Source organism: Nymphaea colorata, chromosome 2, assembly GCF_008831285.2.
Source record: "Nymphaea colorata isolate Beijing-Zhang1983 chromosome 2, ASM883128v2, whole genome shotgun sequence".
In the NCBI taxonomy this organism is placed as follows: Eukaryota; Viridiplantae; Streptophyta; class Magnoliopsida; order Nymphaeales; family Nymphaeaceae; genus Nymphaea; species Nymphaea colorata.
The window spans coordinates 2,867,719-2,881,495 of NC_045139.1; the positions used below are offsets into that span (position 1 = coordinate 2,867,719).

At 41.2% G+C, this 13,777-nt stretch overlaps 1 protein-coding gene across 2 annotated transcripts; it reads left to right on the forward strand.

Annotated features, from left to right (window-relative positions):
* The first annotated feature begins 1,349 nt into the window (after positions 1 to 1,349).
* On the forward strand, positions 1,350 to 12,948 carry LOC116247742 (tryptophan aminotransferase-related protein 1-like). 2 transcript variants are annotated; one of them, XM_031620038.1, is made up of 6 exons: positions 1,350 to 1,913; positions 3,325 to 3,686; positions 8,685 to 9,000; positions 10,915 to 11,210; positions 11,853 to 12,154; positions 12,606 to 12,948. In XM_031620038.1, exons 2-6 carry the CDS (start codon positions 3,355 to 3,357, stop codon positions 12,785 to 12,787), a joined length of 1,428 nt encoding a protein of 475 aa, XP_031475898.1. In that variant the 5' UTR covers positions 1,350 to 1,913; positions 3,325 to 3,354; the 3' UTR covers positions 12,788 to 12,948. The 2 variants fall into 2 exon arrangements, with proteins under 2 accessions (XP_031475898.1, XP_031475899.1); XM_031620039.2 differs by lacking the exon at positions 1,350 to 1,913 and having other exon boundaries at positions 2,380 to 3,686.
* The last annotated feature ends 829 nt before the right edge of the window (positions 12,949 to 13,777 follow it).

Below are 13,777 nucleotides of genomic sequence, written 5' to 3' on the forward strand. Positions count from 1 at the left end.
GTAGGTGGATTGGATCAATCATGTGCAATACTCTTACAAGTCCTTCAAAATGATGCTGACCTCTGTGTGTGTGTGTGTTGGAGTTTAAGTACTTTCCATATATACAATCCTCTGCTGTGATTGAAGGGGAGGGTTCTTGAACTATTATATTCCAACAGTGCAGTCCTTTTGAAGTACTAATGCCTAACAGCCTATGAAAAAAAAAACCTTTTGATAATAAATATTAAAATTTTAAAAAGCATCAACATGTAAATAAGAAAAATTGCCCTAAAGTGTTATATAAAAATAAGTACTTTTTGTGGGTCTGAATGGATAATAGCCCACACATTGCCCACACTTATCCAGACTCTCCACCCATGAATAGATCCTTGTTATATCAATGAAATCACACCAAGAATATGGCAGTCAGTGGTGCTGTGATGCTTGCCAAATTAAATATCAATCACTCACAATGGGAACATTGGTCTGAATAGATCCTTGCTATATCGATGAAATCACAACAAGAACCCGCCATTAGTGGCGCTGGGCTGCCTGTCAAATTAAATGTCAATCACTCACTTACTCCACAAATTTAGAACAAAAACAAGCTACCACTGATCATTTTTGTCATGCCTAGCTCCTAGCTTAGCAATTAGCATACCCAAATGACCTCATAATCTCAAACTTGGGTCATGAGATGATTGACAATCTTCGGGTTGGCCGGGCCGAGCACCGAGCAATCGGAGGATGCCAAATCATCCAAACAGTACATGAAGCGCGAGGCAGACCCTCTTTTTGAGAAAGAAGATTGCCGACCTAGCGCAGTAGGCGGGGCCATTAATAAGGAGGGCCATGATGCTAAATAGTTTCTTGAAAAGTTTAGACAGAGAAGTGATGAACTCAATTGATCAATTCAAAAGCCTTTCTAATTATTCGCTTAACAAGGTAAAACATATCTAAATATTATGTGAATTATGTTTATAAAGTAATTAAATTTTAAATTTGTCCGAGTAATTGTCGTATTTGGATAAAGGTAGTTGGTTAGAAATTTAAGTAAAATAAATAGATATTAAAGAAAAAAAAATGTGGATAATTCAGTTTGGCCGCAGGCGGTGAATTTAAAAAAAAGGGTGACTTTGACTTAAGAGGAGGAGGGCTCCTAATCATTGTGAGAGGAAATCTAAGAAAATTCCACGTCAGCAAACGGGGCCACGTGGGAAATGTGGGTAGGGCGAGGTGGGCCCCAAGGATAGGCCATGGCAGAATGCCACGTAATCAAGACGCACGAGCGTGGGGCCCGCCTTTCCTGACGGAGAAACGGCGCACTACAAGGAAGCCACGAGGGAGAGACCATGAGAGGCGTTCGGTGGGTCACTCGCACCTCTCTCTCTCACTCTCTCTCTCTCTGTTTAATCTTTGAGAGCGAAGCAGAGGTCGATTTAAGCACAGGAAACCTTCGCTGGGCCACACCCATTTCCCGCCTTCTATCTTTTCCTTCTTCTATGGGATTGAACTCCTGCAATATCGGTTCAACTTCCAGAAAGAAAGTTGGGAGAACAAGACACTGAGTGTCCAAGATATTGGCAAGGATATCTCCACAGTTCGTGACAAGGATGGTAACAAAGACAATCACGAATGGAGTCCTCTAAGGGGTTTAGTTTCCAGGGAATTTAGTTGGGTTTCGAATTGTTTGGTGTTTTTTCTGCTTGGGGGGTAAAGTAGAGAACGAAATAGGCTTGTTCTGGTTCTGGTTCTGTCAGCTTGTTGGTTTTTAATGCTTAAAAGTTTTAGGAAGAGAAGCTGCTTTTAGTCGTTGGAGGAAGAGATTGGTTGGAAGATAGAAGTCCAGGCAAATATTTGCTCAGCGGCTGGGGATTCATTAAGTGTAGGATTCTGGGCTTTTCTGTACATCTGCTCAGGTTTTTGGTGATTTGGTAAGTTGTTTAATTTTATCATTCTTAGCGCTAACAACTGTCTGAGAGGTGAAAGGAGATTATTTGTGTGCCTTTTTCATTTTTTTTCCTTTTGGGTTCTTTCTTTCTTCACTGTTGGCGTTTTTCCCTTCAGAAGAATAACTGGTCAATCCATCACATTTTGCAGAGTTAAACCCCTACTGTTGTGCTGGAATAGCAGTCGAACACATCATTTTTGCTTTATTGTCTACAGATTGGAACTCTAAATCTTGATTGCAGTTTTGCAACATCAAGCTATACTGGTAGAAACGTATCTGCAAGAAAACTAGAGCTTCTCTAATGCCAAGATTATTCTTGACATTTAGAAGTGTTTAAAGAAGTTGAAAAACTAAAGTTTGGAATCAAAATTTCGTGGTGAACTGATGCATTATTTTGTTTAAAAAGGTCTAGATTTTGGCTCCATGCACTTGGACCATTAAAAGACAGTTGGGTCTACCTGAGGCACATGCTCATACCGTGGCAGTCTAGTATAAAAAAAAAGCTGGTCCATTAAGGCAGCGTAGGATACTGAGGTGACGGCCATGATTCTGTAGTGCACTTCTTCAGTATTTCGAACAATCAGGTCTTCCTTTCATCCTAAAGGGAAACTCTAATTTTTGGTACTGCAGAAGTTCTCTCTCGAACTTCTTCACCAAAAATCTAAGCCATCAGCCAACCCATCTGGAAGCTTGAAGGGAAAAGGGCTCAGTGAAGAAGCCCACATCCCAAAAGGGCAGGAATTATGATATGATGCAGACTCTGTGAGGGTTCTGTAAAGTAAAATTCTTGTATCCCTTTTGCTATTATAAAAGCTGGAACTCAGCACTTCTATAATTCACATTCTCAGTGTTCTGTGTTTGGGGAGAGAGAAAGACCCTAGTCCCTAGAAAAAGGCACTCACAGGAGACAGGCCACTTGTAGTGGGCACTGCGCTGCCCGTGCTGCGGCAAGAACTAGAGCAGGAGGGAAGGGAACCGGGGAGGGGAAGGGGAAAATCTTTTTGGGTTTTCGAGATATTCTCCATTGCAAGCTCGGGAGAATACGTTTTAGCCGTTTGGGCAATTGGGTGTTTCGTCTTCCTGCTCTGCTGTCAAAGAAAAACAGTCTGCTGGAATTAGCCAGATGCCTACGCCCCTTCTGCAACGTGGTGTGCATGAATAGATAAAGGCCATTCGTTTTGTACATATCCGCACCACCATTTATGTCGTATTAATCCAAGGTGTCAGGACTCCTCAGCCCTCTGCTTGATTTTGGTGTTAACACTCCAAAATTTCCATTAAGAGCATCCCCTGACAATCTCTGCAGTTTTATAAGACGGTGGTAGTGATAAATTTTGAAGATACCGCTTCACATTTGGCGATCACGAATTTGACGAGCCCTGCATCTTTTGCAGCTCAGAGAAACGCGGGAGAGGGGGTTTAAGATGGGGAGCGGTGGGAAGAGTCCATCTGTGAGGGGTTGTGGCCACAAGGGAGTGGCGAACATGGGGGGTAGGTATCTGGTATGCCTTTCCCTGGTGATGAATGTTGTTCTTCTGACGAGCTTGGTGTATGGAAGAGGCCATGTGAGGAAGAAGGGAAGGGAGATGGTGGCGGGTAATCAGATCTGTCTCCAGGAAAGGGATGGTTCTGGGGAGGAAGAGCACGCCAAATTTTGCAGAGCAGCCGGGAAGGCCTCTTCCTGTAACAACAGCAGCAGCTCTCTTCCTGCCTCCCCTGCGAAGCTGCCGTCTGATGCTATCATCAATCTGGACCAGTGAGTTCTCTATCTCCCTCTCTCTCTCTCTCCCCTGTCATGGGAGTTTCCATTTTCGCATTATTTTGTCCTCTGCTTTTATTTTTCTCAAGAAATGTCATAAATCCTAGCATGATTGAACGAAGATGGCACTTGTAGTACCTTGCATGGACACTTTTTATGATCAGGATCATCAAGCCCATTCTTTTTTCCTTCTTTTTTGTTGCCATCTTCTGAGAGGTCATTTGGTTTCACTGTGGAGTTGAGGGCTCCGATCCTCCCACAGGGTCAGGTCGAATCTTGACCCTCAATCTTGGAGATCAGACGGCCATGGTTTCTTCATTTGGCTGCAGAAGACATGGCAGAGGGGTGGCTGAACTGAGCTACCTGACTGCCATTCCTTTGCAGACATGCCTCTCTGAGGCCAACCATCTTTTGTTGTTGGCCTGTGGTTTCACTCAGATCTTTGTGAAGAGGCTTAAAATTTGATTTCCTAAACTGAACCAGATCCAAAACCAATTGAACCGCTCTATGACTGGTCAAGATGTGGATCTGATCCACATTTGCCTTGTTGTTTGGTGTGCCTTTTGTCTGATCAACTGCAAGCGGGTCCAAATTGGGTCCTAAGAAGATGTACGAAGTTGCACCGGTCAGGGCCGTACCTGAAAATGGGTAGTTGCACATCAAATCCTCTTTCAGAATCCGTGCAAATAAATGCCAAATTTATTGCATATAAAGTGGTAGCTCTACTTCAAAAACCATATTTAAAAAATTTGGACTTGTATGGAGCTTGCTATCAGATCCATTAATTCAAATTCTATCCCAAAACTCAGAAACTTTGTTTACTGGACATATCCTCGGTGTCATATTGGTATCCTAGGATCTGGATTAGACCCGATCCATTTAGGGCAAGGGATGGATGAATATGTCCAGTTCATTGTACCTTAGAAATGGAAGTATTGATGGATTTCTTGGTTGATCATTGTTTCATATTCTATCCACTTTATTTAGTGAAAATGGCTTTCGACTTGAAACCCCAAAGTTATACTTTTATACCTTCAAGGTACTTCAGAATTTAAGAAGTGTCGCAAACCATTGACTAGTATTCACCTTTATGTATAGGTTTGTCATTTTTCAACCACATACCGTAAGTTCTTTATTGATAACTATGTCGTCAGGTGCTTTGTGATTTAAAACTATTAAAATCTACTCCGTTCTCCTCCATGTTCAAGCGTGTGACATTGTTTATAGCGTTCTGATGTTTTGAGAAGGGGAAAAGCAGACTTGCAAGGCTTAGATTGCCATGGGAACCCTGACCAAGAACGTGAACTTTCATGATCCTGCTTCCTGACTTCGTGAACTTGGTCACCCTTCCCTAGCGCGAGTTTCATGGTCATTGTCTCCTTTTGGTTGTTGGATGAATATTGTGCAGATGGTATGTCTTCTTGCTGTAAAATTCTTGCTATCTGTGGCACTCCTTGAGAAACGTGCTATGTTTGCGTGTGTTTTACCTTAACCCGGGTTAGAATTCCTATGAACTAGTTGGTTCGGTGGGCTCAAACTGACTCATGGTCGCAAGGACCACAACCTTTTAGGACTCGTTTTTTTGGGTCTCTAACACAGGAAACTGCACCTTGGCTGAGAGACTTTTTAGACCGCCCAAAACTTCAATGAAGGGTTGATGGCTGTACCATAGGTCCACCCAAGTTCTGAAACAGTACTGAATTTCAAGGGCGCGATCAAGTCTTGAAGCAGCTCTGAATCTCGGGCGCAAGAGAAAGATGAGGGTTTTGTCCCTTCTTCGGGTTGCGTCCGCTCACTCGAAACTCTATACCTGCTTGGGCTTGTGTAAATCAGAAATGGACTTCACACCAGCCGCTAGCCCAACCAACCACACCAAAGCCCCCAAAGCCACTCTCTGGGGACTTGGTGACTGGGTTCACATGGTCAATGCTCCAGGTTTTTTTATCCTTGACTGAAATCTAAAGCTTATTTTCTGCTGACCTTTTCGAAACACAAGCTAGTTTCGTTGATGTTGCAAACTCCTAGCTTTTGGTGGTGCACCCACTTGTGTTCAACCGAGTCAGGTAGAATATCTCAATTTCTAGTATAAATCGTACGATTTGATCAACCAAATTCATTTTCTAAGTCTTTGAGCTCTTTAGTTTGAGTGGAGAACCGTGTTTTTTTGGCTGGTCTAATCCTAGGTCATGATTTTCTCAATGGGCTGAGAAAATGGGTTTTTTTTTGGTTTCTGCAGATCTAGTTTTCCCTTGTTGAGCTTTCCAATTTCCTGATTTTAGGTCTTTAACTGGTATTCTGATATTAATGGGCCGAAGACATTGAATGAAATAAGTGGTGAAGGTAATTGGCACACTGAACTTTGACTTAGATGTTACTCCTTTGGTTTATAAACGGTGGAATGAGTGTATGATACTTAGTTGACGGGTGTCCTGCTCTCCATTCAAGTCTTGCTGAACCTCGGGTGGAGGGGGAAGGGAGAAGGGCTACGGCCTCTTTGGGGTATCTGCACCCTCAACCCCTCCTAGCGAGGTGGATACAACACTAATTGATAATTTTCTATTGGTGTTATATTAAGGCAAGATTGGCTTTACATATATATGGTCACTTGGTCGGCCTTATTCTATAGTTGCAAAGTTCACTAATTCTCGAGTTCCAGCGGTTTAGGAGACCAAGCAGGCCTGACGGGGATACCAAAATTTATGAACCTCTTTATGTGTGTGTTCCTGACTGTTACTGCATAGTGTTCATAAATAGGCCTGATTGGCTGCTACTTGTTGAAGAATAAAGAGACAACTCCTCCTGCATCCAAAACAAGACCTAATTTTCCATCATCATCTCCACTTAGAATTTGAGGTGTTGCTGTGTGGGGGAGAGACTGTGGCTAATGTGGGTAGGGCATCCCAATCATGTAGACTGAGGTCTAAAAGTAATAAAATGGGGGCACAGCAGCATCCACTTTCTCGCTTTCTTTCCACCTCCTTTCGTAGGGTCTCTTGCACAAAAGAACATCTAATGTCCACTTTATGCCTCCAACAGCATTCTTGATCAGAAGGCCTTCATTTTTTATGGAGTATGCTGTTTCAAAATTCTAGTATGGTTGCTTATGAATCTATGCTCTGCCTTTTTCTTTCCTTTAACAGAGAAACTGCTGTTGGGTGGGAGAGAAACGGAAGATTTAAAGGTTGGCATGTTTCCAGGATATATATATAACTGAGTTGAACCTGCCCAAATGATTTTCAGGATTCCAACCTTTCTTAAGATCTAAACATAGAGCAAGAATCAATGCTGTGGAGAGGAAAGATATTGGAAAAAAGAAGGAAATAGAGAAAAATAAGTGATGGGGAGAGAAAATTGAGTGAAAAAACTAGTCTCAAATGGGGCTGATATACATATATGTTCTGCCTTTACCTAGTACACCTTTTATTGCCTGAAAAGAAGTCAAAAGCTCAGTGTCATTTTCATGGAATCTCATATGCATTAATTTATAATATTTCCAAGTTATGTGACAGTGCTCTGCATCTGACCGGAGCTGAACATACAATCCGGCTCTGCACTAAAGGCTCCTCTTTTCTTTTTTTATTTCTTCCTTTTCTTTTTTTAATTCAGATTGTCTTAGGAACATACTGCACTTGTCTTGTTCAACATTTTTATATAACAAAGACATAATAATACCGTGATGCTTGAGCAACTTAACATCATACACTCAGTTGCTTGGTTGTGGTTCTCGGCTGATGCTAAATCTTTGGATGCTTATTTTATCATTCTTTTTCCCTTTCCCCAGGCATCTAAGCTGCCATGACTGATTAAAGGTGCTCCTACTGTGATCATATTGTGTTGTTGCTGTTTCTCTTTTTTTCTTTTTTATATTGACAGTTGGAAAGTGGTAAACTTAAGTGGGATTTCATCTTTTATATATTAATTTGGTAGTGATGTGATTGTGAACATGATGAAAAGGTAGAGCCAAGTGACTCATGACTTAGACCATGCTGCCAGTGCAAGACCTACGCCCACGAGAAAACTGGGTCATATTGTTGGTCATATGACTGTGGATCCTACCTTGAACCATTTTTTCGGTTCAAGATGGTCAGATCAAGCTGCGGTTTCATGGTTCTTGTAGTTCTTTAGTATATATTTAAAGAATACAGAAATACGTACATGCGAAACTCATTTTGAACGATCTCAATTGATTCAACGCAAAGGAGAAAAGAATGGAATGGTACTAAATTGCTAATATGTTTTGTTCTTCTTCTCCATACCCTCTATATGAAATAAATCAATATAAGATCATTTATAACGGGTTTAGCATCTCATTACCCATCTCTCTCTCTCTCTCTCTCTCTCTCTCTCTCTCTCTCTCTATATATATATATATATATATATATATATATATATATATATATATATATATATATATAGTTTTCTTGTAATTGTTTAATATATAGTCGGAAAATAGGAATGGGTAGATGTTCAGTTGATTGTTTGGAAAAAAAAGAAGAAAAATTTGATCTAATACAAAATTGTTAAAATGCTCTATCTTCTTTTCCTCCTAACCATCTAAATGAACTAAATGCCTAAGATTATTTATAACGATTTAACATTTAAGCGGTTTTGCACTACTCGTTTTAGATACCATAAGCTTAGAAAACAAATGTAAACGCAGAATATGTTTTCCTTGTTTGTTTTCTTAACTCAAACTTTAAATTATCATTATTAATTTCAATAGGTTTGGTTTTTGTCTTTGTGGTCTGCTTTTTACCAACTTTATTGATAGATAGCAGACCATTTGGGTAAGGAATAAAAACCAAGCCTCTTAAATTCATATAAAAAAATGTTTTAAACTAAGGAATAAAAAGCAAACCTCTTAAATTCATATTAAAAAATGTGTTAAACAAAAACCTGTTTATAAAGACATTTAATATAAATCATGCTTTAGTTGAAATAATTATGATAATAATGGAAACTGATGTTGGTGATGGACGGTTTCCGGAAACACAGTGGAGATCCGAAGCTGTTCGAGGCGTTCTGGAGAGATGCAGTGGGGAAGAGGGGCGACACTTTCATACCCGGGTGGCAGGCGATGAGCTACTTCTCCACCAACGCCGCCGGCACCGTCTGCTGGTTCCTGGAGCCCTCCCTGGAGCAGGAGGTTCGCCGCCTTCACCGCCTGGTCGGCAACGCCGAGGCAGCGGCCGACCGTCACGTCGTCGTCGGGACCGGTTCCACCCAGCTCTTCCAGGCAGCACTCTACGCCCTGTCCCCTCCCGACGCCCCCCATCCCGTCAGCGTCGTCTCCGCTGCGCCCTTCTACTCGGTCAGCCTCCCTCCTTCCTCTTCTCCTTGCTCCCTTCTGGTTGCCTTCTTTCTTTATTCTTATTCAATTAATAGTTGCTTTCTTCCTCACCATTATTTTATAATCTCTGGTTTTTTTCTTTTGTATCCTAGAAGATTCTCTTTCTTGTGCATGTTCATGGTCGTGGACTTCACGATCATGGCGGTCTGTTCATGTGGGTAGGCCCTGAGGAACCAGCTATGGACTGGGGTCCCACCAACAATGAGGAAAAAAGGGAAACAGTAGATTCCTCAATGCAGAAAATTAGATTTAAAATTAGCTCACTTGGGTTTTATACAACTTACTTTTAAAAGCATAACATTATTAAAATGTTAATAATACTATATTAAAAATTGGATTAGTTGGTATTTTATACAACTTAATTCTTGAGCCAAAAGGCATAGGGAAGTCCTAATAATAGTTCACTGCTCCAAATAATTGATGACCTGCAGCTGCTTCTATTCTTTCTTGAGTTCTTTCCTTCAATAGTTGATTATTTTAATGCTAATGATAAGACCCAGAAGAAATGGGTTATGCATGTAGACAACAGCAACCGTGTGTCGTAGAACAGAGGAAAAAGGTGACTGAGACTGTAGATCTTTCTCAAAAGGTTAGTCTACTGAATTATATGACCAGATCGCTTGAAAATTTATGGGCTTGGGGACCCGCCTGGTTTCAGTCCTAGCGCGTGGGGCGTGTGGGTAGGTGCTGTTTGGTGGGTCCAGTGGCTTCTTACATCCTTGGGACCAGCTTGTGGACAGGGACGACTCAGGCCTGATGTGGTCGAATTGGACCTATGTTGCATGAGTGCAGGGTTCAGTGCCAATGCTGGTGCCGCCGGCATGGCACATTGCAACAAAATTGGGTGCGGAGTGCTTATAAAAGCTTGTTTCTTAACTTAATATGTTTTTTTTTTACTTTTCTTACTGTACAAGAAATAAAGGGAGAGAGAGAAGGAAAAAATATATATTCTAAACATACATAAGAGGGTGCTGTTGGGGTGCATGTCAAACCTATACCCGTATTTGTACCGGCATCAGCATTGTGTTGGCGTGAGTGCTGCCCCTTTTTTGAAGAGTCACTGTGACATAGAATTGGACCCAGTGATCGTGGTAGATCTGGATGTGGAATGGGACCATGTCTAACACTGCTGGATTTCTGGTGTACCTGATTCAGACCCTTTGCGACCAACTAACCAGTAGACCGGTCCGAGGCCGTTGCTTCGGTTGCCAAAGGCAGACTAGCTGCACCCTGCCTCTTCTCCTTTTTCTTTTCCTCTCCTTATAAGCCAAGCACGCATTTTCAATATCTATATGTCAACAAAGATGTACCTCAAAATATTGAACTCTTGACCTTCTTTAACTTAAGGCATGGGATGTTTCATGTTTGGACTCTTCTCCTTTACGTATTATACTTGGAATATTTTGAAGCTGTTAGGACTATGAGTTTGGTTCTGATTCTGATGGAAAAGATTACAAAAAAAAAAAAACCAACTTTTCTCATATTGTTTCCTAGACCCTTGTAAAATCTTGCTCAATTCCCTCAGTCCAGTCCATCTAAAGCTCCGAAGTATAGTGAATATTCGTTTTTCAGGGATTGACTTTTCAAAAAATTGTTTTGATCCAGTAGACGTGTCACTAGAATTGCATTTGAACATAGAATGCCCGTTCTAGTCATCTTTTCTGCTACAGAAGTATGCTAATGATGATATATGTAAAACTTGCAGCATCTTGACAAATTTCTTAGCCTCGAAATGTCGAAGTAGGTCTTTGAAACTGCATGAATTACATTGAGCTTAATGTCAAGTTTTCTCTTTGATCTTTCCTGATGGTAGAATCTCTTCTTAAGGCAAAATAATTCTGAAATTCTTGCTTCTGTTGCTTTTTGTGTGAACAGTCGTATCCTTTGGTCACCGACTACCTGAAGTCAGGGATCTACAAATGGGCTGGAGATGCATATGCTTTTAATGAAATTCCAAGGCATGAGCGTGGGCCTTACATTGAATTGGTGACTTCACCTAACAATCCTGATGGTTTCAAGAGGGAGCAGGTGGTTGAAGGAAATGATGGGAAGTTGGTCTATGATCTTGCTTACTATTGGCCTCAGTATTCTCCTATAATATCCTCCATCGATGCTGACATTATGCTGTTTACAGCCTCAAAAAGCACAGGACATGCTGGAACCAGGATTGGGTAATCTACTTTCTCCAATTCTTTTTCTAGGCAGTCATACTTTTTCCCCCTTGCATATTCATGCTGCTCTTTAATGATTTTCTTCTGCAAAAGGAAATCTGTCTCTCAAGAAAAGAGATGCTAAACGTGAATCATACATGTACTTGAAATACACATGGACGTGTACATGCATTCTCTTTGTAAATGCAGAGACCCTAGATATTGGAGTCTTGAGTCTCTTGACCTTTGCTCGACTTGAAGTTCCAACCCCCACCAAGATGAATGGAGCTCTCATTGGCACATAAATCCCTGTTGTACTCACTGAATTTTTGAATTCTGGCGCAAATAATCAGAATGGTTGCTCCTTCCCAGTGAGGGACATGTCTTTACCAGTTAATCCATCACTTATTGTTCTAGCTTGTTGCTTATCGGTTGGACTAAAAATGAAAACATATCTTTCATGGAACAGTGGTTACATGATGGTGGTCTGTTTCTGTGTCATGATTATGAATTAAAGAAGACCTTGATGACAAAATGCAGTGCATGTGAAATGCTGACATCAAACGTCGAGCTTTTGACTTACTGCCCATAATGCAGTGCATGTGAAATTTCCCTGTTTTTGTTAATTTAGCCTTCTGAAATTTTCTGGCTGCTTTCTGGTAGGTGGGCGTTGGTGAAAGACAAAGAAGTGGCAAGAAAGATGACAAAATTCATAGAACTGAACACCATTGGAGTCTCCAAGGATTCGCAGATAAGGACAGCCAAAATCTTAGGTGCAATCTCTGATGCTTACGAGCGTGAAACTGCTCCTGAAAGTGAGAAGTTCTTCCATTACAGTAGAGATTTGATGCGCCAAAGATGGAAGTCTCTAAGGGATGCTATCGAATTTCGTGGAAGATTCAGTTTGCCAGAATTCCCAACAGAATTCTGCAATTTTTTTGGGGAGGAGGGTTCATCCTACCCAGGTTAGTAACTGGACTGGAACTACTTACTGCAGCACCCAAATACAAAACGGAAGCTGATCATTCTCCAGGAGATCCATATGCTCATCCACTAAGATGGAGAGCACTGAATTGCAATCTATCTGAAGCATTTTTCAGTGCTCCATATGTGAAGAGAGCTGTCTAATTGGTTACCATGAGCTTTCCCAAATCATGAACTTGGTTCGTCTGTTATGGTCACCACTTACCACTATGCTTAACTTGTACATGCGACCCCTGAGAGCCCCTGATGATCTCCTTTTCAGCAGAATTTTCTATACTTGAACAATGAGAAAAGCAATTTCAACCCAATTTTCCATTGGAAGACAATTTATTTTGAATATTACTGAAATGGGACGAAAAAAATGCACATATCTGCAATATTGAAGTGGTAGGTCGTCCTTGATTTTTCTTTCTGTTTTTTATGTTGTTGCAGCATTTGCATGGGCTAAGTGCGAAGCAGAAGAGGTTGATGATTGTGCTGCATATCTGAAGGCCAACGGAATCTTGACAAGAAGCGGCAAGCACTTTGGTGTAGACCCCAAGTATGTAAGAATAAGCATGATGGATAGGGATGATGCGTTCAACTTGTTCATCGAGCGAATGTCAAAACTTTGAGGAACCTGCCTCCCTAGCTAATTGGCAGTTGCGAGTGATACATAAATGCTAAGCAGCGTTTTGCTCTCTCTCTCTCTCTCTCTCTCATAGATGCTTTGTTTATATAAAGGGAAATATGTAGCGGCTCTAATCAATGATATATTAAGTACACCTTTCTTCTATCCTGCCTATCCACCCCTTGTCAATATAAAAAGATCAAAAGAACGTTGGGCGAGAAAAAGGAATGTTTCATCCCATCGCTCAACAAAGCCAAAGCCATTACACTTCTCCAATATAATGTCGTTTAGCATGAAACACCATACAAAATTGATTTCAATTCTCATACCATGCAATGATGGTGCACATTATTATCTATTTTGTTCGAAGCATTAGGATGTGCAAGTCGAGGAAGGCCACAGTAACAGTCCAATAATTTGCTCAAAGGAGACTGGAAGCGTTGGCCAGGCTAAGGCCGCTAGGCAGACCATCATGGTTTAACCTCGATCGTAGCCAGCTTCCTCGAACAGCAACACAGTCTCACAAGCCGGAGTGGTTTCCCAACAAAACCATCGAAAGGAAGAAACAGCTACATAGATCTTTCTTGCAAGGTTTTCGTAAAAATGGCAGGTTCACTTGTTATGAAGGATGATCTTTCGTATCATTTCTCAACTTTAGTACTTGATAATTCGATGAAGCATCGTGCATGACAACGATTGGGATACATGGATCAAGGGCAACGTAACATGGGCACCTTTTTCTTTGCTGCACAACGTTTTGTGACTTGCTTGATTGCTCTTTCTCTTCTATCTTCTCTCAAGATTACTGCTTTAGACGACCACCCTGCTATGGACATAGCTTATTTGTTGAGGGATGTTCTTGATGCACAGTTTTCCCTACTTTGGTGTTCCTTTTTGGCCCATTCTGTAATTTCTGTTTTTGTTTGCTGTATTGCTCTTGCTCTTAGTCCCTGCTATCTATTCTCTCAATAAATGAACGCTTGTTTTAATTTCG

Coding starts and splice junctions, on each gene's coding strand:
- LOC116247742 (XM_031620038.1), top strand. CDS start 3,355: ATGGGGAGCGGTGGGAAGAGTCCATCTGTGAGGGGTTGTGGCCACAAG. Junction 3,687..8,684: donor GCTATCATCAATCTGGACCA/GTGAGTTCTCTA, acceptor CCGGAAACACAG/TGGAGATCCGAAGCTGTTCG. Junction 12,155..12,605: donor GGAGGGTTCATCCTACCCAG/GTTAGTAACTGG, acceptor ATGTTGTTGCAG/CATTTGCATGGGCTAAGTGC.